This window comes from Thunnus albacares, chromosome 16, assembly GCF_914725855.1.
Source record: "Thunnus albacares chromosome 16, fThuAlb1.1, whole genome shotgun sequence".
NCBI classification, from domain to species: domain Eukaryota; kingdom Metazoa; phylum Chordata; class Actinopteri; order Scombriformes; family Scombridae; genus Thunnus; species Thunnus albacares.
This window is the reverse complement of record NC_058121.1, coordinates 16,309,667-16,332,143: the sequence shown is the minus strand read 5'-3', so window position 1 is coordinate 16,332,143 and position 22,477 is coordinate 16,309,667. Positions and strand designations below refer to the sequence as shown.

General features: G+C 39.8%; 2 protein-coding genes across 4 annotated transcripts; one reads left to right on the top strand and one right to left on the bottom strand.

Annotated features, from left to right (window-relative positions):
• Positions 1 to 3,689: 3,689 nt before the first annotated feature.
• fez2b (fasciculation and elongation protein zeta 2b) lies at positions 3,690 to 14,972 on the top strand. Of its 3 annotated transcripts, XM_044377124.1 has the most exons (11): positions 3,690 to 4,116; positions 7,577 to 7,685; positions 7,938 to 8,054; positions 8,999 to 9,140; positions 10,398 to 10,525; positions 10,887 to 11,036; positions 11,319 to 11,399; positions 11,874 to 11,949; positions 12,099 to 12,164; positions 12,607 to 12,634; positions 13,101 to 14,972. In XM_044377124.1, the coding sequence occupies exons 1-10, from the start codon at positions 3,809 to 3,811 to the stop codon at positions 12,615 to 12,617; spliced, it is 1,188 nt and encodes a 395-aa protein (XP_044233059.1). In that variant the 5' UTR covers positions 3,690 to 3,808; the 3' UTR covers positions 12,618 to 12,634; positions 13,101 to 14,972. The 3 variants fall into 3 exon arrangements, with proteins under 3 accessions (XP_044233059.1, XP_044233058.1, XP_044233060.1); XM_044377123.1 differs by lacking the exon at positions 12,607 to 12,634 and having other exon boundaries at positions 3,691 to 4,116; XM_044377125.1 differs by lacking the exons at positions 11,319 to 11,399; positions 12,607 to 12,634 and having other exon boundaries at positions 3,694 to 4,116.
• Positions 13,918 to 21,529, bottom strand: si:ch211-57i17.5 (usherin). The gene is made up of 6 exons (XM_044377126.1): positions 21,431 to 21,529; positions 20,643 to 20,818; positions 20,291 to 20,395; positions 19,919 to 19,990; positions 19,650 to 19,823; positions 13,918 to 18,287 (listed from the first exon to the last, which is right to left on the bottom strand). Exons 2-6 carry the CDS (start codon positions 20,697 to 20,699, stop codon positions 18,198 to 18,200), a joined length of 498 nt encoding a protein of 165 aa, XP_044233061.1. The 5' UTR covers positions 20,700 to 20,818; positions 21,431 to 21,529; the 3' UTR covers positions 13,918 to 18,197.
• Positions 21,530 to 22,477: the final 948 nt, after the last annotated feature.

Genomic DNA, 22,477 nt, shown 5'->3' with positions numbered 1-22,477 from the left:
CCAAATCACTTGAGGCACTCGGTGGTGTTTCCTGTAGGTTATGTATGTCATGGTCTGATATTCATTCTGGAAACCTCTATCTCAACTCCTGGACTGCAGAATGGACTACTTCTTTCACTCCCTACGTTATGTCAGAAGACTTGAGGCAAACGATACACACTTAAAGAACACAAACAAGCGTTTCAGTCGAGCCCATCATTCACCTGCTGGTGGCAAATGCTATGTCTGTATGCAACCTGGTGTCTACTCTGTTCTTTTGTCTGAGTTTACCAAGGGAGTTGTTTCTGATTTAACTATGTCTTATTTCTCTCTCAGAGGTGATGGTGGTGGTGGTGGGTAGGGGCTGGGTGGGGAATATTAAGGGCTTACTGTAGCATCTCTAAGTTCCTTGGGCTAGGGCGGGAAGGGGTGATGTGTGGGTTTGCGTTCACGTGTTATTTACAAAAGTGATTGTACTGTTTTGTATTGTTGTGTAGGAAAAGTGTTATGTATGCATATTTTTTAATAAAGCATTCAGGGTTTTGAAAAAAAATGGCCCATGAAAGTTTGATGGGGCAGGAGATTATGAAGCCCCCCTCCCAACCCCCTCCCCCACCCCAATACCAATTTCGGACAACCATCTGATACCCAGAATACCCATTTCTCCCATCCATCCTGAACGGGTGTAGATCCCAGTTGCCCCTGAATCCCTGCTTTTGGCAAAGCATGTGTCAGGGGGGTTTTCCAGTGGAAAACACTGGGTTGAATTTGTGTCTGAATTCTACTTTGTATTCAGTCATTTATTTCTAAATGTCTTGAAAGCAATGTCTGGGACCAGACCATCTGGGAAGAGGCTATCCTCAGTGCCAAAAGTAGGAGTACCGTAATAATTGCCAATAAAGTGACGTTATTCGAAGTAAGCCTTGTTGTTGGCCATACATTTCCATACAAAATGAGAGAAATCTGCCATGGAGACCCAAAGTATTCAATATAAAAAAAATAACACATGATGATGTAAGAAAGATATATGAGTTAATACAGACAAAATATACAACCATATAATTATAAAACTGTCAAATACAGTTTATTCCATGAAATGTAGCAAAATATACTAAAGCCTTTTTTTTTTTTTACAAGTTTTGTTTGAATGAAATGTAGTATAGTTTGCCTATACTAGGAAAAGAGATACATGATATATCAGCTGTTTTTCAAAAGGGGCCTTATGAATTGGATTTAATGTTTATTTGTATGGGGACAAGTATATAGCATGAACTAATTCCACTAATACCACAGCATTTATAGCCTAAGCTAGTTTGCAATGCCCGTCCCTAAATGGGCCTTTGAAATGCATCAAACTCATCAGTAAAATATATATGAAACTGCAGGAAACAATACATATACATACATTATATATATACATATACATACATTAAAACACAACAATACATACGGTATACATACAAAGCAGCACAAAACACAATTTACAAGCAATGATACAATAAAAGTATCATAAAGTGACAAGCTCCAGATCACTCATGACTACATGACTGATCCCTCTTTCAAAACTGTTTCAGTTTGAGTTTAAAATGATCCCAGTTGTGATCCATGTTAAGTTCTGTGGGTAAAGAGTTCTCTGACTGACAATATTAAGGCTAATATTAAAGAGTAAAGCAGTATGACAGAGTATTAGCGCCACATTGAGAGGAAAAAAACTCTGAGATTTAGAGAATAAAGTCATGATATTACAAGAATAAAGTAGAAATATTATGAGGATAAAGTAGTAATTTTACAACAAAAAAGTCATTTTTACGAGAATGAACTTACTACAAGAAAAATGTAATAACTTATTTAAAGGGGAAATATCGGAGGAGCAGTCTGCTGCCTGTGTTAAAATGAGGAATGTGGAGTAGGGGCGGAGCCAAATCCATATGCTGTATTCGGAAAAGCACAAATAGTGTGTTTTTACAAATATTTATTTCATACAAATATTTTTAAAAGTATTTGTTTTTGGGGAAGCAAGAAAAAACAACCAAAGCCTGCAGGTCGAGACTCACAGCGTAAAGTTTTGTGGAAGACCAAATAGCTGGAAGTGATCGACTGCAAGGCTATCAGTGGTTACATCTGATATTACTTTTTTTCTTGTAGAATTGCAGCTTTATTCTCATAATCTCAAGAAAAGTATTTTCTCTCGGCGTGGCCCTAATACTACGTCATACAACAGCCATCAAATCCATATAGAAACTAGAGGAGTGCACTCAGTTGAGTGCAGATCTCCACCAGGTGTGTACAGTCAAGATGGCGGCAAAGATATCACAAACAGGGCTTTATTTATCTCGTATCATGCCTAACTTTAGTGGATCATAACATATCCGGCGTTGAATTAATCTGCAGATACTCTGGTTCAAGATTAGACCAAATTTTTCTATGAATGTCAGTTTTCGAGCTACAACAAAGGCCAAAATGTGGCCTGCAACAGACTAGGTGAACTTTGACTTTAGCCTAGCCGATTGCTGCAAATTCCTTTTACTATTTTATAATGCATATCGTAAAATGGCGAGGACTGCTGAAAAGACAAAAGTCTAACACTGTGTCCGAAATCACATACAATTCACTACATACTCAATATGTGTACTATTGTTACACATACTTTTATGTAAATAAACAGTGGCATGTATCTTTTCGGATGCACTGAGCTGTAATTATCTCGTCACTTCCGGTGAGCCTGCCTGCTGGTAGGAGACATGTAAAGTATAGTAGCCCACTCCAACCATAAAGTCTGAACTAATTCAAAAAATGTATTATGCCTTGCAAAGTGAAAATGTACTTAAACTGAAGTGCTATTGACATTACGCTAGAGCTGCCTTGGTCGCTGTCTACCATTTTCTGTTATGTTGTTGTCGTCACTACTGCATTGACCTCTTTTGTGTCCCATACTTGCATACTGAAATAGTAGTAACAATAGGTGCCAGAAATACTAAAAAATCTCACATACTGTATTAGCGTACTAAATAGCATCTTAGTATGGAATTTCGGACGCAGCCTAAGCTTTACACTAGGCTCATAATGAATCTTATCAATATTTATTTGGATTCACAACACTCAACTCCCAAGGTAACGAAATTTGGCGCCGACGGATCTAACGCGGCATCATGGCATGTTTGGTTGTCCCTATAGTGGAAACAAGATTACAAACTGAAGTAGTTGGTGATCACTTGTGGCCCCTATGGCCAGTTAAGAGGATTGAGGAGTCAGCAGTCAATGGTGGTGTAAAACAGAGCAGTCATTATAAAATAGGTTTTTCAAAAATTGTAAATCGCCGCAACCACAAGAGGTCATTGAGCGTACAGTCGTAAATGTGCACAAAAATATTAGGCCGAGATTAGCTATATTTTAATTTTAATGTTGTGTTATTTTGTTTCATTGATTCTTGATGCTTTGGCAATATTGTTGTTATGAAATTCATGCCAATAAAGCAAAAAATTTGAAAAAAAAAAAAAAATTTATTTGAAATTTTACACACACGCACACATAGGACCAAACGCATGATCCCCTATGGCAACCCTAGCAGTCTAAATATAGGTGATTTTTAATACTTAAACGACACATAAACACAGGCTGGCTGTTTGCCAGGCGGAGATCATGAATTAAAAGGTTTGTTTTGCTCCATCTGAACGGGGAGTGGCGTCCACACCGACGTCACACCGGTCCGCCCACCCCTCTCTTTCTCTCCCACCACTCTCCCTCACCGGCTCGTCCAGTGTCTGGAAGCCGAAAACAGAGCACAATCGCGGGGGTCTAACTGGCTGTCAACCGAGCTCCTACGGCAGTCATGGCGGCGCCGTTAGCCCACTTCGATGAGGACTGGCAGGATTTTAACGAGTTCAAGCCGTCGTTAGAGTCGCCAGACCAGCTGGACCAGCTGAATTCTAATGTGGCCGATTCCTCGTCGGGCCTAGACGATTTCTCCGACCTGGACAACAGTTTCTCCGGCGAGATCTGCAGCTTCAAATCGATGGAGGACCTAGTCCACGACTTTGACGAAAAGCTGACAGTGTGTTTCCGAAACTACAACACCGCAACGGAAAACATTGCCCCAATTAAACCTATCACGGAAGATAATTACTTGAAAGATGACGAGTGAGTGTGCATTTTGATTCAGGTGTTATTTACGTTAACTTTTAATCTCTTCGCTAGCCAGCTAGCTAGCTAGCAACTTTAGCTTCACCAGGCTAACCTGACGTGCTTGTTAACCAGTGAGAGGGTCTTAGTTTAGCTTCAATCAGTGTTGTGCAAAGTTAGCCAGCTAGTGCATGTTGGCTTAACGAGAATACATCTTAGGCAGCTTGTTAACAAAATATATTCCTCCTGTTTCATGCAGATAACTTAGACTCCTGAATTTAAGTAAACATTCAGAATTGGAAATGCAGTTTTACAAGTAACACATACTTAATTATCTGCATATTATGACAACCCGTGAAAGGATACATCCAGAGTTAGCGTTTTTCCAATGATGTTATATGTGTTTGTGTTTGTGTGTGTGTGTGTGTGTGTGTGTGTGTGTGTGTGTGTGTGTGTTGAGAGAGGAGGGGTCATGCCACGTTACCAGTACATGAAATCAAGTACTGGTTGATGTGTGTTTACACATGCTGCATGTCATGTATTTAAATGGAGATGCATATTTGGAATTTATGAAACAGAACAGATTTGACTCGCCTTTCTGCTAACAGACACTAAATTTCATGTTTTATATTTGCTGTTATTACTTTCTGAAAGGTTATACTGTCAGCATCTGCTCTTACCACCTTTAACATCCCTTAAACAGCCCTTGTTATCTCAGTTGGAGGTCTTCAGCAAACTGTTGTATCTCTCAGGCACACAAATGTCACAACTACACGCTCACAACAACATGTTATTACTTCACAGCAGTCAGTCACATCAATCCCATGCCGAGCATAGACACTGAAACGACAGAGCTGCATTAATCACACTCCTCTTGCCTTCTGCTGCTTGAAACTTTGCAACATGGTGACACTGTTAGATCTGATCACACACTGTGTATGCCAAAAGGGAAGTTAGTCATGCACGCACACATCCACACAAAAGTGTTGCCTAAATCTCGGACTTGACTGAATTAGGACACGTGGGACTCCATTACCATAGACACAAGTTATGCACATTTTTAGTGTCTAGTGTAAATTATGCATGATCATGTAGTAAATTAACAATATACATATACATGTGGACAAAGATAATGAAATTGTGTTATGTAAAAAGTGTGTTTTTGAAAGCATAATGCCACCTAAAATGTCAGTTGTCATCCATTTAAGATGGACTTTAAAAAGCAGTGGGTTAGGTCTGCAACTAATGAATATAATGAAAATGGCAATCGTTTTTGTGATTAATCATTTAATTGTTTGGTTTCCAAAATGCGACAAATGCCCGTCACAATTTCCTAAAGCCTAAGGTGATGTCTCCAAATCATTTTTTTATTCAACCCACAGTGCAAAACCCAAAGATGTTCGGTTTATTATCTCATAAGATGAAGAAGAAGCAAAACCTCACAACTGAGAAGCTGGAATCGGGAATGTTTGGTATTTTTTCATGAAAAACTGTAACTTTAAAGACTACTACATCATCAAAAGAGTTGCCAATTTAATTTTCTGTCGATAAATGAATCATTGCAGCTATGCAAGGCTTTCAACCAGTGCATTAGTAATAGTGTCATGCTAGCCGACTTAAATTAATGCTAACATTAAATAAATATCAAGGAGATTACATCGATTACATCATAGATATCTGCCAGGTTTGACAACTCAGGACTTGTGACTGATCTCGAACAAGACCTCTGTAGCTTGGATATTGAATTTTGCTCAGTAACTAAACTCCAACTTTGCCACAAACAAAATCATACGTACCAGAGAGCTTCTCACATCAAAAACTATAAACACTCTTGCTTAATTATGCTTTAAATGTTAGGAGTAATAGAGGAAGGCTGGTCAGATAGGGGGAAAGGATCCACGGTTGTTATAGCTAAAGAAACACAGGAACGAGGGAATAGAATAATTGGACAGCAGCCTGGTGAAACCCAAAGAGCAGCGGCAGGCTCAGTGAGTCTTTTCTGGATGACTGCACTTTTGCAGGACGTGCCCAGGCGCTTAACAACTTCTCCAGCAAGACCATGGCTCAGACGAACAACGGGGATGACAAGGAGGAAGTGAATGTGTGTGTGTGTGTGTGCATGTTTTAGTTAAGAAAGAGAGAGCAAAAAGCGTTTGTGTTAAAGCCAAGTTGTGCATTATATGCGTGCAAGATAAAACAACATCTGCATAAACATATTCAAGCAAGTAATCCAGACAAATTGGCACAGTGTCGAAGCAGAAAGAAAAAATAGGTTCTTTGAAATCTAGACAAGGCTTATTTTTAAATGCAAATGCTCTCAGTGCAACTGAAGCTAATGGTGTATTTTGGCATGGACTCACGTGCCAGAGACAGTGTCATTGCTTGGGGCACAAACAACGTTTCCTGCCAGTCTTTGCCCTATTTAGAACAACCCCTGATCCCCCCCCCCCCCCCCAAGTCCCCAAGCTGTGCATGAGCACTTCAGGGAGAAACATGCAAGTTACGTAAACATTTGTCTGTAAGTGTGTGAGTGTGAGAGAAAGAGAGAGAGAGAGCACGAGAGAGAGAGGGGAGGGGGGGGGTAGGTGGTGGGTATGACGATGCAGAGCCACTCTGACACATGGGTTCACAGCATCCATCCTCGCACTGCTCACAGCGATCAGGGCCAGGAATAAAAAACACAGTGATTTGCATGTGCGCTCGAATTTCATGTTCTCAACAAACTTGATTTTCTGTCACAGTGCCCACTCGAACAACCAAACACAAGCTGTTGAGATTTACAAAACACCGGATGTTTGGAGCTGATACCGACTTTTGGCAAAAAAAAAAACGGATTTTCCGAAATTTAATACATATACTACATCTTTACACGTGTTTTGCAAGGATTCCTCAAATTTGGTAAAAAAGATGACGGAGGCAGAGTATTTCACAGTTGAACAAAATACTTTATTTTGTTAAGCAGATTCCACGCCACCATCTGCTCAACTGTGATATGTTGTCTGCCAACTTTCAAGCCGCAGATTATTGTAAACAGTGCAGTCTGTTGGTATAACGATGATACTGTTTCCAAATTGGCAAATATTAGCCAAACTTAAATAAGAACATATGTTTTGACCACTCAGTTCTTAAACTGTGGGTGTGACAGGAATACATTCAATATGGTCGACCAAAAAGTATGAGGACCTCTGCTTTGAAGCTGAAGCATTTTCATCATGTCTTAGTGGGGAATACTGATGTGTGACTGAGGGGTTGGCACATTCGTCAGTGGTTTCAGGCGGCAGCAGGAACACGGTGAAGTGGTGAGGAGGAAGCCAGAGAACAGGACATAAGTAATGCTGTGTCACAGCAAAAAGAGAAGAAAAGTGTTATCTACTGTGAGCTGAAAACTCCTCACTCATCCTCTGTCTTCTGCTTACAACTTTGTTCCTCTTATTCTCCCATCCTCATTAACTCACGAGCGTCGCCTGCTGTTTTCTAGGGTGTGGAACGCTCTGACAGACAACTATGGCAACGTGATGCCCGTGGACTGGAAGACATCGCACACTCGCTCCCTACACCTGCCCACCCTCAACCTCATTGAGCATGAGGTACTACACACACACACACACACACACACACACACACACAGGCATCAAACTAGTGTAATGTTCTCAAGCACACAGTTCCCTGCACACTGTTCGAAACGTTACTGCCCTGATGAACAGCTGAGACACAGATATAAGAGGTCTGGGCCTTTGTTGTCAATCTGCTTAACCACCTGTTTGTTGTCTCATTCAAGTTGTCTTTCTGTTTCTTTCTGTTTCTGCCCTCCCTTCCGTCCTTCCATCCCCCGTGATCAGAAGTTGGACAACCAGTCTCTGGATCTTTCGGACGATGAGGAGCTGAGGGAGCAGATGGACATGCACTCAATCATTGTCTCGTGCATCAACGATGAGCCACTTTTCACTGCCGAACAGGTGATGTTTCTCACAGTGTTATGTGTTACATTCACTCGGCTGTTTTGTTGCCTAACTGCTATCTATTAATGTAAAAACAACTGATAATCGGGCTGAGCGCAACTAAAGAGATCATAAATAAGATGTCTGCACCGCAAATCCTTTAATTTACAGTAAGCTACTTTGTTTTCTAAGCTGAAGGCCTTTCTTATCTGCAGCAGACTTTGACACAGTGTCAGGATGTGCACATTTTTTCTCAAATTTTGCTCTTCAACCAGACAAATCAAAACAATATTATCTAACTAACCTAAGCCAAGTCATTACTCAAAATTCTATCCTGCTTGTGCATTGATGTTTTCTATTTTAGCCACACAAATACATGCATAACAGTGTCATTTTGGCTGGGGTGTCTCTTAGGAAACCCATAATAGTCCAAATTTGGTTTTTATAAAAAGCAATCTGCTAACAGATTGAACTGACAGCCTGGCAAAACTTCTATGTTCCCTAAAACAAATGATTTTTTCAGGTAAGATTGTAGTTTAGCTACTTAAAGCTGTTTTATCTCTAAATATCTAACAGTGTTACGACTTACATCAGGCTCAGGCGCCACATACACACATTTGGTTTGACTGCACCAAGCCCTGATACTCTTCCTGTGTCTTAAACACTGGCTGCAGTCAGACATGCAGCTCAGACTTGAACAACCTTAATCTTGTGTCTGCTAGAGCGAGCATCAAAGCTTGCGGAGCGATCTGCCACACTGCTCTGTTGTTTGTTAAAACCGAACAGTTAGACAGAGACTTTGATCATTCCGGTGCCCGCCAGGCACCGAGGTAATATTATAATGGAAAACAGAGTTTCAAGCTATAAATATCCAGGTGTAAACTGCAATAACAGCTGGAAAAGAACAAACACATGAGCATTTTTCATTTATCTGTGTTTTTTTTTGGGGGGGGGTCATTTAGGTGATTGAGGAGATAGAGGAGATGATGCAGGAGTCGCCAGACCCAGAGGACGATGAGAGTCCTTCCCAGTCAGACCTGTCGATGCTCTCTCAGGACCTCCACGCTCTGAAACGCTCCGGCTCCAACACCAGCTACGAAGACCGTGAGTACCAGTGTGGTTGTGCACATTTACAGAAGAGAGATGGAATAAAGTAAAGCTTTCAGTGTACAGTTATGAAATTCCCGTCTGTTTGAATGTATTTTTGTACCTTTTTACACTCGGGTGCCTTTTGGCTTTTATCTGAATCACTTAATGATGCGCTATATGTCCCACAGTCCAGTCCATAAAGAAACAACTACACGCGCATCCATCCACGCGATAACATTCTTATGTAATGTGTAACAAATACAAACAGACAGCAGTTGCATCGTTCCTGCATGTTACATAATCAGCGGTATATATTTGGCTCAAACACAATTTTGAACGACAGATCGGTGAGAATTTGCACGCCGCTAGCCTGAAGACTATAGATTTTGTTTGAGATATCTGTATTTACAATTTAATGGTTTACATATTGTACAACTCATAATGAGAGTCACAAGGTTTATGCGCAATGTTTACAATCACTCAGGCATTTACTCTTGCTCAGAAGGTTAAAATGTAACAAGAGGCAACAGATGGTGCCAGAAGACATATTAAAATGTATTTCCTCTAAATTCATACAGAGCTGTGACTAATGATTATTTGCATTCTTTCATGTCTTCATTAATCTGTCTAGTATTTCTTGATTATTTGTTTGATTTTTAAAACATAAGAAAAAAATCAAAACAAGGCGGCATCATTAAATGTCTTATTTAGTACAATGAACAGTCCAAAACCCAAACGTATTTAATTTACTGTAATGTAAGACCAAGAAGAACCTGGATCCATCAAATCTTTGGCATTTTTTGCTTAAAAAATGACTTAAACAATTAATCGATTATCAAAATAGTTGCTGATTAATTTCAATCAACTAATAGTTGCAGCTCGAAATTCATATCACTTCAACCTTTGAGCTTCCTTCTATACTTAAGACCTTAGAATGCACAACAGCTAATGTACTTTGAGCTGAATTGATTTGTTGATTGACAGATGATTCATTGGAAACGGTTTGATAAAAACACATCATTGACGCTATTTTTTAAAACAAGAAAAGGCCAAAAATCTACTGGTTTCTGTCTTTCAAACAGAAACCAGCTGTTAGTGAAGCCTATATCTTTTGGATTTTGGACTCTCGGTTAGACAGTGTAGAGGTGGAGTATTATGTCTCCCAAAGCACAGCTCGATTAAACTATTATTTATTGTGAATACACATCAACTCTACCATGATATCACTTCAAACCCATCCACACAACAACTACATCTTCACACCATCCTCAGGTCTGCGTCAGCTGTCCGTGTCTGAGCTGACTGAGACTCTGGAGGAGGTGGAGACGGCCATTCGTCGTTACAGTGAAGAGCTGATCCAGGCTCTGGCCCTGCGAGACGAACTGGACTACGAGAAGGAGGTACTGTGATTTGTCTTCTGAGTTTTGTGAAAAGCCAAGAAGCAATCCAAAACATTCACAAAGCATTCAACTGACATAATAATATAACAATGCTCGGATAGAAATAACCTTTAAAAACAGGACTTGAACATCTGTGGCGCTCACGGCGTTCTGTAGGTCAGTGAGGGTCAGCGCATCGCTAGCAGCTACAATTTAACCTTTATTTTTGGAATGTGTTGACTAATACGCCTCAATGTCATGACTTTTTCACAAGGTCTTTGAGAGTAAACAAAAATTGAAGTTCTTGAAAAGCACTGTGCAGCGTGATCCTGAAAAACCAACATAAGTAAAAATGGAGTTTTGTACGTTTTTTTGTATACAGGTGAAGAACAGCTTCATCTCGCTGCTGATCGACGTGCAGAACAGACAGAAGGAGCACCGCGAGCTGCTGCGGAAGAAGAAGAAAATCCGAAGTACGACTACGACTGGACCCAACGGCCAGAGGACAGCCAGTACGCACATACCGGGCACGGTGAGTCATGTGGTGACGCAGTGTGGGAGGCATGAACACATATGCCTCCATATGCATGATCACCATGACGATCAGTGAAAGAGAGACACGTGTACACATAGCCGCACACTAAGCCGAGACGCATGATGCATGACCTCAAAATGACAGTTTGCATGGGGAAGCTGCTTTCATATTAGCACCGAGGGTTTGTACCGAGCCTTTTCCTTCTTTCCTTTTTTAATATAGAAACCTCCTTATCTGTCTTTACTCTCTTTTTCCTTCCTTCCTCTCGCTCCCTTGTAGCTCCTCACTCTGGAGGGACTCTCCAATGTCATTCAAAATGGCCTCCGTCAAACTTTTGGCAGCACAGGAGGGGACAAACAGGTGCCCCCTCTCTTTCTCTCCGCTCACATCTTTTTTTTTTTCCTTGCAGATTTATTCCTGTCCTGTGTTGTTTTGTTTTTTTTTTACACTTTCATGTTTGTTTCCTGTTTTAACAGATACCACTGGCATTTGCTGTCATTTGTTCTTCATTATTTTCGTTCTTCTTCTTCTTTTTTTTTTTTGCTTTATTACAGTCATTGCTATTTTTGTAATCATTTGAATTCAACACAGCATCTCTCTGTCACCTGTCATTTTTATTTTCCTGCTTTTTTTACTGTGTTGCAATCTTTGTGCCTTTTTGTTTTAAGCCAGGAGGATACTATTGCACTATCACTGCTTTCTTTTACTCCACATCAGTATAAATTTGCTCTAATAGGCCTCTGAAAGGTAGAAACCAATCACTGAGGCTTTTAAAGTGCGAGACTGAATGGAAATATGTGCTGCATGTGTCTTACATGATCTTTTTGTTTCCAGTACCTGACCACAGTAATCCCTTATGAGAAGAAAGCGGGCTCCCCCTCTGTAGAAGACCTCCAGATCCTCACAAAGAGTGAGTCAGCAACTCCCACACAAACACACTCCTTAAACCATAGTCACAAATTTAGATGTGGTTGGCTCCTACAAAGTTTTTTTTGGCAGTTTTTGCCCAAGTCTATGTTATGTTTCCAAGATGTAATGTACCGCTTTTTCCCCTGTTAGTCCTCCATGCCATGAGGGATGACAGCGAGAAGGTGCCCGCCCTGCTAACAGACTACATTCTCAAAGGTAAAACACTCAGCCTTCCTCAGATCTGTTCTCCATACTTTGATTTCAGGAGAAAAGTGAATAGCTGGGCAACATCAGTCATGTCAGTTTAGCTGTAATTAAAAAAAAAAAAAAACCCTGAGAAGAATGGAAATGTTTTCTTAAGCTGTGTCCTAAATTTAGGTGTGTCTGTCACAGCCAGGTGACTTCTAAATGTGACAGTTCCACCTTAACTTCACACATCCTGCCCCCTGTTGCTTGAACGAGGAAGTACAAAATGAATTTCTCTATTTTCAGGAGGCTGTTTTAGTAGAAAACCAGAATGTCAGAGGGAAGAAATCAACACAAACAAACATAAATAAAAGGGAGGGAGGGGGGGGGGGAATTTGCTTTTCTTGCCACACTTCACTGTTGACCTGTACCTTCCTTGTCTCTCGTCTGTGCTGCATTGTCCTTTGGGTAGCTCTGGTATGAGAGCAGTGGAAACCGAGGTTTGTGAGGCACTGACACATTAACACAGATTCTTCACCTTCAGCCTTCTATTCTGAGCCTTGTCAAAAGCCCCCTCTTCTTTCTTTCTCTCTCAGTTTACCTACGTAGTATCACTATCTCCACCCCCCCCACCCAAAAAAGCCAGCCTCCCCTCACTCACTCACTCACTCACTCACTCACTCCACACTGTAGTAGCTATCGTGCTGTGCAGTGCTTGTGGCTGCACTTACCCCCAAACAAATGAATACACTCATGCACATAACCCCGCCCCCCCTTTACCGGCAAGCTTGCAGTAGCAGCTGTTCACGTGTCTGCTTCTCACCTGTAGCTACTGTTTCCTTTCTCTCTCTCTCTGACCTTACATTTTCCCCCCTGTGGTAGTTGCTTTTTCATTCTCTACAGCTCTCCTTCATGTGCTGTCAAAAACGGCATTGATGATCGACTCATCTGTTCTTGTCTCCACAGTTCTTTGTCCCACATAAAGCCAAAGGAGCAGATCCTGTTTCCAGAACCTTCCACTGGAGCGTCAGAAGAGGGTTCTGGTAATCTAGAAGAAGCAGGATAAAAAAAAATCCAAACTATCCTCCCTGTTTTTCAACATATAGACTTTCTTTCCTTACAACATTTTTTTTTTTTTTTTACTCTGCCAGGTTGCTGTTATTCCTCAGATTTTAACTCTAGATATAACTGCCTGTTCTTTTCATTTGTAATCTTTTTATTGCCGGAGTGCAGCAACCCTGTACATCCTGACTGCATGATGATTTTTCATTAGATGCTAGTAATCAGTATTAGTCTAAACACCTCACTTCCTGATCAGCCATTGACTGTTGAATGGTGAAGGGTTGAGAAATAACCAGGTTGGTTTGTTTTTTTTTTAATTTCCCTTGGCTTCATCAGCAGGCCTGAGTGAGGGGAACTGCAGTCCAGTCTGTCTGTTTTGTGCACGCATTTGCATCTGTGAACTTCACACTTGACGAGGAAAACAAATCCTGGCTGAATCTCCGGTGCCAGGCCGCTCACGGTATCAGGCGCAAGTCCTGTTTTCCCTGTAGGGAAACCTTTGCTTTACTGGCATTTGTTTGATTTGATTGCATAGGATGTCTTGAGGTTCGAAACTCTGCTTGCCGAGGATCAAAGAGCAAACCCTTTAATTTTAAAATCCAAACCTGTCTTCGCATGTTGGTTTTGGGTTTATGCTCAATATTAGCTGTTAGCTGAATGTCGAAATGAAATATTTTGTATACGATTAAGTGAAATTGCACAGTTTTTGAGAGCTTTTTACTTTTTAAAAAACAAAAAAAAGGGAAAAAGGGGAATGACTTAAAGTAATAGCTGGATGAACAAACATAAAGCATATTTTTGGATAAGGAGTTTGTTTTTAGTGAGATTAAGGACTTGCCAGTCACCACTTCTGTGACCACATTGCAACATCATCTGTAAATGCTGTCCATTGACCTCTGAGCCCTCAAGTAGTGACACCCCATCCCCAACGACTTTATCACTTCCCCGGGAGTTGTCATGTCTCCCGTATCACGTCAAAAAATGACCTAGCTAGTCACATCAGTAGATAGATGTGTAGTTATGCTTTTAATATAAGTTGTGGGTTTTCTCTACCTGTCAACCCTTTAATGTTATGTGATTTTTAGGGATCTTATGGTAGCACTTTAGTCTGTCAGTGACCTGGTCCTGTAGTAGTGGAATATGTAGTGGATGTACTTTAGAGTACGTCTCACTAGATTAGTGTTAGATGATGCTTAGAAGATTTAGGCAGTGGCGCAGAAAACAAGAATTGTTGTCATGCATCTTGTTGCATTTGTTTATTATTATTCATCATGAGCATGACAATCTGTACACATAGTTGTTTAACAAGCTTAAAGGGGCATTCCACTGATTTTACACATTATACAAGCAGCTCACGTGTCACGGGGAGGACGACTCGGCTTGTAGAAACAGTTGTATAATGTTTTCTGTGGCTGTGGAGTGTCAAAACGGAGAAAATGACCGTGGTGATGTCATCAGGGTTATCTTGAATTGGGTTAAATTTATAAAAGCAAAGCCTGCATATGACAAACTCAGAGAGTTCAGTTTCAAGGATGTGGGTGTTTTTACCAGGCAGGCAGGGTATAATAAAAATATGCTATCACTTTGCATTATGGGAATTGTAGGAGCCAGTGTTGTTGGAGGTTTCCCCATACACAGGGCTAAAAGTCAGGGTATCTGAGCTTCTTTCTCATCGATTTTTGACCTTTCTTTTTTTTTTTTATCACGTCACTTGCAAGTCTCCCAACCTCATGGAAATGCAATAATAAATCAGTGGAGCATCCCTTTAAAAAAAAAACCATGTAACACCAATCTAGCACTGCTTGTCTGCCAAGTTGAAACACTGAGGTTCAGATCACCAGCCACTACAGGTGCACCACACACTGTCAGATCAGGTCTAGTCTAGCTCTCAGGTACGATCATCAGTGTTAGCAGTTTGAAATCTTGTTCCGAAAGGTACCGAGTCTTTGTTTGTTTCTGACAACATCTTAGCAGCTAGACTTGGATTCGCTGCACTTTTATCTTTTCACGCTCTGGTAAATAAAAAAATAAAAAAATACCTGGACGAACAGATGGAGGTAATCGTGGTCGCCTCTTGACTAAATCAGGGTAGCATTACATTGTTGATTTTGACATGATTTGTTGAAATGTAATTTAAATGCTCAAAGTCCTAGACTATGATTAGTAGTAGTATTAGTAGTAGATGTAGTGGTAGGTGTAGCTAAGGCAGAGACCTCTTTAGAAGCTGCAGTAGCATCTGCTCGTTATAGCAGTCGAGTGATGATGGAATTGATGCGGTTGTGACATCTAGCAGCAAACTAGCTTATTAGAAAATCAGTGGTTAATATGTAGGAATAGGAGAGAATGTCTTGCTTCTCCTGTTTGATTACAGGTTGGTTGCGGATTTAAAGCATGACTCGTGGCCAGAGAAAAGGGCGTAAGAGGAGGACAAGGGGTGTGATAAAGGTTTTGGATGTTGGGGAAGATTGCACAAAGGGATGCTAAAGTTTGAGGGGTCCATTTATTCTTTTATAAAGGAAGGCAAAAACTCGTAGTGCTATGTTTAACTATTTCTGTGTGACCGTTGTTTTGTCAGCTTTGAAAACATTCACAACCTAGCATGTGCTGCATGCACTTTACTGCTGCGAATACATTTCTGATGATGATTTAATTTGTTTGTTTACAGATGTATTACACTAAAGGGACAGGTGCACATTACAATGAAATGCAGAATATCTCAAAAGCATTAAATTAAAACTGTTAATCAGATAGAGCAGTAAAGATCAGTAGGCATGTGGCAGTGAAAACATCCCTCACTTGATTATAATCCGATATTTCAAAAAAACTTCAATGAAAATGGTTTATAACACCAATTGTGTAAATTTATCTTGTTTTATAATGAAATGGCAGTCAGCATGGAGGTCACTGAAGGATCTCGTCTCAGGCCAGAACCTCTCATCTGGTCCTCTTAGCAGACATATCAGTGTAACTACAGTTTAGAGATTTATATTTATATATGTAGAACTAAACAAGCAAGGGAAAAAAAGAGGCTGCCTTTGTAAATGCCTGAAAATTTTGTACATTAAACCAACTCCTTTTTGTTTTTAATGCAATATAATTCCCCAGTTTTGGGTTTTATGTTTACTGTCTCATGTGGTACTGCAGTATATTAACTTATTATGTAAATGTTTCTTTTGTAACCATATTATTGACTGTAATGGTACAAGTGTTTTGTGCCCGCATTGCATTGCAACTCATTTCAAATAAATTAATATGTGAAGACTTTTATGTGGTTTGGGGTCTCTGTAAGGTGTCTGTTTACGTGTTGAGAGTAAACTGTGAGTGGCATTTGTGTATCACTTTTTTATTAGATCCATTCTGAGCCAACAAACTGTACATGCATATCAAAAGGCGATATATAAAACTGTCCAGAAATGCCTGTGTGACCAAAACATCATAGCTCTGAAAAAATGCAATTTAAAAAGAAACCAATGGGTTTTCATCATGGTTTAATTATCCCAAAAGACCCATATTTGACCCATAAAGGAATATTTCATCCATCATTTTGTCTAAAAGATCTTTTTTTTCACTGGAGAGTTTTAATTAAAATGACTTATATCATTATAAAACAAATGCTTTAAAGTTAATTTTTTTCACCTCCTACAATAAGAGATCTTAGAGAACCTGTAGGGTGAAGATAATATGAACCTGAGGTAGTCAAATAAAGTGGACATCTTCAACAGTTTGTCTTTTTTTAGTAAATAATTCCCTCTTTTTTTATTGACAGTGTTTTCTTGTTCATCTACAGTGGAAGGATAGTAACAAAAAGAGGGAATTTAGTAGTAAAAAGATAGAAACTTTGAAAAATATCAACTTGAGTTGACTCATTTGAACTGCTGAAGGCTCATTAGCGTCTAAGAAACTTAAATACATTTTTGCACAGAAGGAGGGCTGTTGGATTTTGTCCCCCATCACATACATTGAAAGTGTATTAAGAAGGGATCTCTTAATGGTCGGTATGAACAGGCGGAATGATTACAGCAAGAAAAATGTGTCTCAATGCTCAGTTGGTCACATGACTATTGTTTTAAGACAAAATGTGAACCTATCTTTTAATATTGTGTGAATTTGCTTCACTTCATCTTGCTAATCATCATCTATATCAACAGGATGGATACCACCAGACTGTCCAGACAATATTTGATCATTAATGTACAGCATGGTTTAAATAAGCATCATTTTCTGTTAGTATGTAGTCCTCTCAGTTTTTACTGGAATGGCACTTGCAAGCTGCATCCATCAAATATATTAAATTCCTGTGGGATTCACCAGACAAACAGTGCAAGTTTTGCAGTTAAACCCTAACCCAGTTTTTGCTATTCCATTACTAAAAAAACATCAAAATTCATATGAAGATGAGCAAAAAGGTTGCCAGTCATGAAGAGCTGGTGGGAAATGAATGAAATGTGTCTGTAAAATAAAGAAGTATGTTACTTGCAAAATTACCAGATAAAATTATTCTCTTTACAGGAAGAAAACATGGAAATAAATTAAGTACAACAATACATGTTCTGCTGTGTTGCCATTTCTTTGGTTTCTTTTGTGTTTTTCTCAGTGCTGCTCTGAGTCTGTATTTGCTGATGAGAACCTTTGGATGTCAAACACATCCGTTTATTTCTCTCAAAGCGCTTGCAGGTGCTTCCTCCTTCCTCTAAATATAAAAAAATCTTTCTTCTAGTTGTGTTAGAATGTCAGCATTTTCCACTTCCTGTAGTCTGTTTGCCACAGTTATTCCATTGATTTTGTCACGATGTTATGTTTGCTGCTCTTCATTCTTGGTTGTAGAAGAAGAAGAAGAAATGTCTTCCACTGTGGCTGACATCAAGTTTTAACAGTGACGCTTTTAACTGCTCTGGGTTGCAGACAAAACAAGGTGAATTTTATGTGAGCACGAGTCCTTGCTTGTCAAAATGTTAAACATCCGGGGCGAGTGTCTTGTCAGGTTGAAAGGTCATCCTGAGGTCACAGGTTGGTGTCAGTGAACATGGTGTGCTCCTTCCTCACGGTGCTGAAGCCTTTGATGGTGTCGACAAATTCCTCGTCGTCCATAAACTATAAGAGAGAAGAACGCGGCTTGTTAAATGGAGACCTCGTTTAAAGTTGCTTTGAAGTGTTTTTACCCCCTCAAATATTTGATGTTGGACTACCTTAGAAATTGTTAAATTCACAATAAGTGTTTTTAATCAGCCTTAAAGGGACAATTCACCCCAGAATCAAAATTACGTATTTTTCCTCTTACCTGTAGGGTTATTAATCCATCTAGATCATTTTAGTGTGAATTGCCAAGTTTTGGACATATTGGCTGTAGAAACTCAACAGCAATGTCTCTTTCCAGAAATCATACAACAGACCTTGTTGTGAGCAGTTTCATGTAGGAACTATTTTCTTTCTATCAAACTACAACCGCCAACCATGAGTAGATGCATGCCTCTTTCTGCGTGGTGAGACAGTTGGCACGTGTAGTTCAGTAGAAAGCAAATAGTTCCTACATGAAACTGCTCACGACAAGGTCTGTGGGTTGTCATCAGTAACCGCGTCATGATTTCTGGAAAGAGACATTGTTTGTAGTTTTTCAAGTGTATTTTTTGTATTCGAGAGAAGGCAGACAACTCTGCGGCCGATATCTCCAAAACTCAGCAACTCACACCAAAACAATCTAGATGGATAAATAGCACTACAGGTAAGAGGAAAAATGTGCATTTTTGATTTTGGGGTGAACTGTCCCTTTAATTATATATATATATATATATATATATATATATATATATATATATATATATATATATATATATATATATATTATTGTTAATTACTTTGAGCTTCAGAATTTCCCTATTTAAAGTGACTTTAGCAACAGTGGTTTAACTATAACCCCCAAGCAATTAACATTAGTGTTAGCTTGTTGTCCTTTGCTGTTATTAGTAGCTAAGCTAAATTATTTGCATTCTACAAAACAGGGAATGAACAGCCTTTTCGCAAACATTTTCTTGTTCAATATTGCTATTAAATGCTATATAGTGCTAATATGTGTCATTCACTTATACTTCTAGTTACTAACAGGGCTGTTTGATCATAAACATAGAAGCCAAAGTAGATAATTAATTTAGTTTGGTGTGAACAGTAACATTTGCACTCTGTTCCCTTAAACACAATGAATTCATTACACCCCTGTGTGTTAATGCGTAGCTTTTTCACCTATTTGTTAGTATATTGGTGTACAGTTGTGAAAAATGTGTCAGGCTTGTGTTTAATGTTATCAAGACACAAGTTCATAAAATAAAAAATCTTTTCTCCGAGAGTAGAAGTATAACAAAATGCTATGAAACAACCCGGCAACATACAGTTCATCTAATCAGATTCTCAGTGGTTTCAGTGGTTTGAACAGGCTCAGCATACGTTTTCAGGCTCTCTCACCATCCCACTGTCATGGCCTGAAATATTTGGGTCCCACGCTTCATCATCTCCTGTCAGCGACTTCCCGTCCATCACCTGGCTGACGCTGCGCCTCAGGGAGTTCACACTGAGGATCCCCGGTTCACCCTGCGGAGGGACTTCATCAGTGGGCTCACATTTAGCTTCCAGCACGTCCTAGTGGGAACGAAAAAAAGAGCAAACATAATCTATATCATGAGTATAGGCAGGGAAAAAACATAATATATGCTTGAGGAGGCTTTGATTTTTACCTCTATCTTCATGGTGAAGCCCTTGAGAGTTACGCTGGTGGAGACGCCCGTTGTGTCAGGCACAGTGTCAAACTGAAAAGGAGCGTGAGTAAAGTTTTGACAATGTGCAATGTACTGTTTATACTGTCTCACTGGCAAAATGTATGAGATATTTGTTTTTTCACTATAATTAGCACTTCTGACATTTATTAGTCTTATCCAGTTGTTTAGTGAGAATTATGAGGCTCATAAACCATTAATTTGACTGGAACTATCCAACAATACAAAACAAAAACAAGATGTTCCCTAATCAAATGACATTTTGGCTTATCATCTTAGGAAAAGCACAGATGTTACTGGTAAGATTAATGACGGCTCTGTCTGCTTTCTCACCAAAATGGAGTTGCTGTGTGGATAAACAGCCATGGGGCTCCTCTTCTGCATGGGCAGGGCCACCAGCGGGGGTCTCTCTCTGGTGAAGGGGGGTTTGTTCAGGGCCTGGTGCAAGATGATGAGAGGAAAAGAGAATATAGTTGATATTTCATTATAAAAAAGAGATCAGGGTAGCTACATACACACTGAAGAGCCTTTTGCTGCTGGTGGTTGAAATTTTATTTCTCTTACTAATGAAAGAAGAGGAATTTTAAAGGTCTTTAACATTCACACTGACCTGTGATGATGGGATCGTTTCCCAGCTCCCCCTTGACAGACTTTATAACACAAAATAACAGACACTGTCTCTTACCTTATGAAGCATGACCCCTAAAACGATGGCCAGCAGTAGCAGGGCAATGCCTGCCATCACTACGATGAACCACAGCTCCCGGTAAACTGGCTGGTCTCCCTGGCCTCCCTCTGCCCTCTCACCACCCACTCCTCCACCTCCTCCTCCTCCTCCAGGAGGAGTGGGGCTCAGTGAATCTAGAGGGAAGAATAAACTCAAAAATAGCATGCAACTTTTTTGTTTTATCGTGACTGTTCCCATTTTTTTATAGTAATAATAAATAATCGTCCAATTATTAAAATATTGTTGTTTTTTGTGATTTAAAGTCTCTATGTGTCAAATCCTCTGTACCCTACTTATGCAGACTTCTACAGAAGTTTACACTTTGCATTGTTTGAGAAAGAAAGGTGATCACACATGTACTGCAGAGGAGATAACACTGTAACTGGAGACATACTTGCTTGCATGGCCTAGTTTCTAGCCTGCAGATATCACCACAGCCCATAATCAGCCACTCTTATCTATTTATATTTCTTCAGACTGAAAGTCTTAAATATGTCAAGTCTCTAGATGTATATTAGTGGATTAAACAGTATATTGGTATTCTGTGATGCTGGTTAATGAGTATAACAGTAGTACTCTTTCATGCTCCTCTCCAGCATTTTCCAGGAAAATGTCTCTTTGAGCCAAATAGAATAGAAACCTGTTTGTGCCTTCAATGAAGTAGGTTTTGCAAACTGACTTATCACTAACTTTATATCCAGGAAGGGACTAGTGAAAAAAAGAAGTGTGTCCACTCAGAGACTCACCAGTGCTGCGGTCCGTGGTTCGGCCTGTGGCGGGGGTGCTGGCAGCCCCTCACTGTGCGATACATCGATCAGAAGGGCAAAGACCTGCTGGGCGTTTAGGATCACACCTGTTGCCCCATCAATATTTTACACCTGATACTTTTACTTGCTGACTTGCTCTCTCCAACAGCACACAGATATGGTGAAACATAGAACAAAACAGAAAGTTAGTTTCTCCTGCTCCAAACATAGTATTTCCTAGAGAACATGAAACATAGTATGTAGTATCTGAGCTATAACAGCCTCGAACAAACTGCATGTGCGTTCCTGTAACCCTCCAAATCTCCCATAAACCTTTGCTTTTCTTCAGCAGTGCCATGGTAACAGCCAGGTGTCACGTTTCAGTTTACCTGAAGAGGCATGGTAGTAGCCATATCACCCGTCTGATCCTCAGGTGTACTGTGTGTGTCCTTTCTTATAAGAATATGAGCCTCATACTGTATGTAAATATGTACTAATATCAACTGATGATATGTGAACTCCACCAGTGTAAAGACAGTGCTGAGTTGTCTATATAAAATATAATTCATTATAGTATGATGTAGCATAAAGAGACTGTGACACATTTGCAAAGCGTGGTATTTCAGGCTGTTATAATAAGAAGTGAACCTAAGTATGTTAGGAAGCATCTGACCTATTGAAGTGTCCTTGAGCAACACACACTCTCCTCTCCCGCTGCAAGTGAGTGTGTGTGTGAACAGAGGATCTCTCCACATGAATTCATAAAGTGTCACATTTTAGTTATTGCTATATTTCAAACAGATGCATCATTTGAGTTTTTATGTCCTGCCATCATGATAAATGTTACAGAACGGCACAGCAGCATGGCTCTGTCTCCTGTCTGTGTGTTGACACTTTTATGAACACAGTCATAATCTCAACAACAGTACAAAATGTAAACTTATCACGTAAGACACAGACCACTATAGCTAAGTGCTCCACTTTAAGAGTTTATGTGAATTTTTTGTCTGCATACAAAACAGAAAAATATGTAACTTAACAAAGGCT